Below are 4,721 nucleotides of genomic sequence, written 5' to 3' on the forward strand. Positions count from 1 at the left end.
TGTACCCCGTGTCCATCAATGAGGCTGTGTGCTAGCAGAGGGCATTGCCAGCTTCCAGGCTGAGAAGAGGTACCAACCAGCTCATCCCCCGCGGAGGCCCCCCACCCCCACCCCGGCCCCCTACCCCAGGCCACACCCGCTGTACACCATGATCCTTGCCACACGCACCCACCTCCAGCCTCAGTGTCCCATTCCATCAGGTGGAAGGTGTCCAGGGAATTTAAAAGTTAAAAACAAGAAACAGGAGAGAAGAACCTGGAAATGTGGGCAGAATCGGGTTAGGCCTTATCTTAGGGTAAGATAAGGGCATTAAATGTTTTCAGGAGGGAAGCACCAGGACCAGATTTTAGTTTTAGGAACTAAAACTAAACTCAGTTCTGGGCAAGTGTAGAAAGATTACTCTTCAGATACGCCTTAAACAAGTTCAGGAGAGTGAGATCCTTGGCTTTAATCCTTGGAGAAGGACTCCCCGGCTGGTATCTAAGGAGGGTCAGGTTTGAGGCGGGAAGGTGAGAGATGAGATATGCATTTTAAAACTCCCCTCCCTAAAGGCCCTGACCAAGTATAAACGGAGGAGGAACACGGGAGCCAGGGGAAAGTTGGGAGTCAAGGGGAAAGTCCAGACCTCCACCATGGCCTCCATCTGCTTCATCTGCCATTTCTGCCGCCGGCCCCTGAAGCTGACTCAGTCCTCGGAGACCTCGGGCCTCGACCTCAGCCAAGAACCTGCAGCTTCGAACTTCCCCTCGGCTCGGGGGGACCCCGGAGACACTCGGGAGGGAGGCTCTGCCTCCAGCGTGGAGCCGGACCTTGAAGAGCTGCAGGGCAGTGACTCCAGCTGGGCCATCCCTGGTGATGGCGAGCTGTCAGGGGACGGCCCCAACACCTTCACCCTGCTCGGGAAGCTGGCCTCTGGGAGGACCCTCAGCAGCATCCAGAGGGCCGCGACGGGCCTCTGTGACATCCTGTCCGGTGAAGGGCTGGACCACCCGCTGTGCGAGGACTGTACTGACAGTTTCTTGGAGCAGCTGGACAGCCAGCTCAGCATCTCGGAGTGTGACAGTCAGACCTACCAACGCTGCTTGGAGACCAGGGATGGATCAGGTGAGGACGCGAGGGAGACCCTGCAGCGGGAGCTGGAGGTCCTGGAGCTGGAGGAAGCGAGGCTGGCCCAGGAGCTGGAGGAGGTGGAGGAGAACCGGGACAGGGCAGCGGTGGCCTGGCAGGCAGCCCGGGCAGAGACGGAGACGCTGGAGCAGCAGGAAAGGCAGTGCCACAGGGACCTCGGTGAACTGCAGTGGCAACAGCTGGAACTGCGGGACGAGCTGTGGAGCCTGGAGCACCGGCTGCGGCACGCCCAGACCCAGCTGGCCTGGCTGAAGAGAACCAATGCCTTCAAGGCCGCGTTTGAGATCGGCTGCGACGGCCCCATTGCCATCATCAACAGCTTCAGGCTCGGCTGCACCCCCACCGTCCCTGTGAGCTGGGGGGAGATCAACTCAGCCTGGGGGCAGGCGGCCTTGCTGCTCGTGGGCCTGGCTCACACAGTGGGTCTGCAGTTTCAGAGGTACCAGCTCATCCCCCGCGGAGACCACTCCTACCTGCAGGCACTGACCGAGGACCCCGTGGACCTGCCCTTGTTCTGCACCGGCGGGAAGAGCTCCCTCGTGGACAGCAAGTTTGACCAGGCCATGGCGGCCTTCCTGGACTGCATGCAGCAGTTCAATGAGGAGGCCAAGAAGGGCGAGCCGAGTCTCTTTATGCCCTACAGGATCCACGTGGCGCAGGGCCTGATGGAGGACACAGGATCCCGTGAATTCCACTCCATCAGAACCCACCTGAACAGGGAGGAGCGGTGGACAAAGGCCCTCAAGCTCATGCTTACAAATTTTAAGTGGAGTCTGGACTGGGTCTCCTTAAGGTATCGTCACCATTAACTGCATTTGAACATTATGCTAAGAGACAGAACAGACCATAGAACCAGACCCGTAGAGAACAGGCAGACAGCTCTGATGGGGTCGGGTCAGAGGGGTGGAGGGATTGAGCAAAATAAGAGAATTCATGGACATGCACCACAGTGTGGTGATTGGATGTGGGGGAGGTGGATATGTAAGAGGACATGGGGGGCATAAATGGTGATAGAAAGTAACAAAATAAAATAAAGGAAAAAATAACTTGATTTTTTTTTTCTAGGAGGGAGAGGGAATTTTTTTTTTGCTTGAAAAATATATCAATTGTAAAACTGAAAGTATAACAGGATTATAACTCTAATAATAAGTGATAAAGACATTAAGAGGAATGAGAGTATTGCCTACAGCAAATCAAGGCCAATGCATCTTCCTCAGCATAACCCTGTCCTCAAGTACCTTCCTCCTTCCCAGCTGGACAAAAAATTCAAAATGGCAGCAAAGATTAAATGACAAGGTGATGGGATAAAGCTTTGTAGAGGGGAAAGAACAGGGTGGGGATAAGAGGAGAGGGGGTTGTAAACAGAAAGGTAGAGATTATATATATATATATATATATATATTTATATATATATATTATAATTGATTTCAGAAAGAGAGAGGGAGTGATAGAAACATCAATGATAAGAGAGAATCATGGATCGGCTGCCTCCTGCATGCCCTCTACTGGGAATTGAGCCCGAAACCCAGGCATGTGCCCTTGACTGGAATCGAACCTGGGACCCTTTAGTCTGCAGGCCGAAGCTCTATCCACTGAGCAAAACCGACTAGGGCAGGTCTTCAATTTTTTAATGAGAAAGTGTCCTGACTGGTGTGGCTGGTGTGGTTCAGTGGTTGAGCACTGACCTATGAACCAGGAGGTCACGGTTGGATTCCGGAGCAGGGCATATGCCCAGGTTTAGGACTTGATCTCCGGTAGGGGAAGTGCAGGAGATGGATGAAAAGTGATTCTCATCATTAATGTCCCTATCTCTCTCTCCCTTCTCCCTTTCTCTGAAATCAACAAATACTATTTTTAAAAAAATCAACCAATGGCCCTAGCCCATTTGACTCTGTGGATAGACGATGGGCCCATGGATGAAGGGTCTCAGGTTCAATTCCCTTCAAGGGCCCGTATCTCGGTTGCAGGCCCTATCCCCGACCCGGTTGGTTGCCCTCTGGCCCTGGCATCTCTGAGGGAAGCCAGGCCAGGCCTTTCTGGACCACCGTCTTAGCTGACTACGAATGTAGATGCCACTCGCCAGCTGTTAGGCCCAGTGACTGCGGGGCAGTGGCCATTCTAGAATCCCAGGCCTCCGGTTCTCCAAGGGTGTGGCCCCCAGATCTGCAGCAGCAGGTCCCCCGAGAGCCTGTTGGGGACCTGCAGGCCCCTCCCTAAAGGTTCTCAACCAGAAACCCTGAGGATCGCCCTGCCCGGTTTGGCTCAGTGGATAGAGCCTTGGCCTGGGGACCGAAGGGTCCCGGGGTCGATTCCGGTCAAGGGCTCGTACCTTGGTTGCAGGCTCCTCCCCAGCCCTGGTCAGGGCTCGTGCAGGAGGCAACCAATCCATGTGTTTCTCTGACATCAATATTTCTCTCTTGTCTTTTCTTCTCTCTTCCACTCTCTAAAAATCCATGGAAAAATATCCTTAGGTGAGGATTAAAAATAAAAAAATAAAATAAATAAATTAAAAATTAAGAAAAGAATCAGCCAATGAATGTATGAATAAATAGAACAACAAATTCTCTCTCCAATCAATTAAAAAAAAAAAAAAAAGGAAAGAAAAAGAAGTGCTGAGGGTGAGGCCTGGTTATCTTATTTATTAAACCCATCAAGGATTTTCCCAGCAGAGCTGCAGGTCCGGCCCAGGCCCAGGCCCAGCACACTGTGCCCGGGGCCATATCCAGCTGCCTCCTGGTTCGGTGCAGCTCCCACGCTAAAATGGTTTTAACCTTTTCCAGTGGTTTGGGGGTGGGGCACAAAAATGCATGCTCTCTCAAGATATGTGGAAAATTGCCCTGCCCGGTGTGGCTCAGTGGATAGAGCATTGGCCTGCGGACTCAAGGGTCCCAGGTTCGATTCCGGTCAAGGGCATGTACCTTGGTTGCGGGCACATCCCTAGTAAGAGGTGTGCAGGAGGCAGCTGATCGGTGTTTCTCTCTCATTGATGTTTCTCACTCTCTATCCCTCTCCCTTCCTCTCTGTAAAAGATCAATAAAATATATTAAAAAAAAAAAAAGATATGTGGGAAATTATTTTAGATTCCAGTGCTGGTGTCCACAGTGAGGTTCGGCTGAACACAGCCACGCCCATTTACTCACCTGTGGCCTCTGGCTGCTCTGAGCTGTGACAGAGACGGAGACCTGCCGTATTTGCTGTCTGGCCCTTTGGAGAAACTGTGTGCTGACCCCTGCGTTCGGTGACGCCGTTTTGAAGTCCACACTGTTTGTGGCCCTCGCTGGTGTGGCTCAGTGGATGGAGTGTCAGCCAGCGGACTGAGGGGTCCAGGGTCCTTTCACTCCCTCTGACAATTAATGGAAAAGTGTCCTTGGGTGAGGATTAACAACAACAACAAAAGTGACTCATTAAAAACCAAACAAACACTAAAGATTTTTTAAAAAGTATTTAAAAAATAAAGAGCCCTAGCCAGTTTGGCTCAGTGGATAGAGCGTCAGCCTGTGGATTGAAGGGTCCCGGGTTCGATTCTGGTCATACATGTGGGGTTATGGGCTCGATCCCCAGTAGGAGGCATGAAGGAGGTGGCCGATCAGTGA

General features: G+C 52.2%; 1 protein-coding gene across 1 annotated transcript; it reads left to right on the forward strand.

Moving 5' to 3' along the window:
• The first annotated feature begins 533 nt into the window (after positions 1–533).
• On the forward strand, positions 534–1,937 carry BECN2 (beclin 2). The gene has a single exon (XM_054713163.1). The coding sequence runs from the start codon at positions 633–635 to the stop codon at positions 1,935–1,937; it is 1,305 nt and encodes a 434-aa protein (XP_054569138.1). The 5' UTR covers positions 534–632.
• Positions 1,938–4,721: the final 2,784 nt, after the last annotated feature.

Source organism: Eptesicus fuscus, chromosome 24 (genome assembly GCF_027574615.1).
Source record: "Eptesicus fuscus isolate TK198812 chromosome 24, DD_ASM_mEF_20220401, whole genome shotgun sequence".
Classification (NCBI taxonomy): Eukaryota; Metazoa; Chordata; class Mammalia; order Chiroptera; family Vespertilionidae; genus Eptesicus; species Eptesicus fuscus.

Excerpts from the sequence above, each read along its gene's own strand:
- BECN2 (XM_054713163.1), top strand. The coding sequence starts at position 633 with ATGGCCTCCATCTGCTTCATCTGCCATTTCTGCCGCCGGCCCCTGAAG.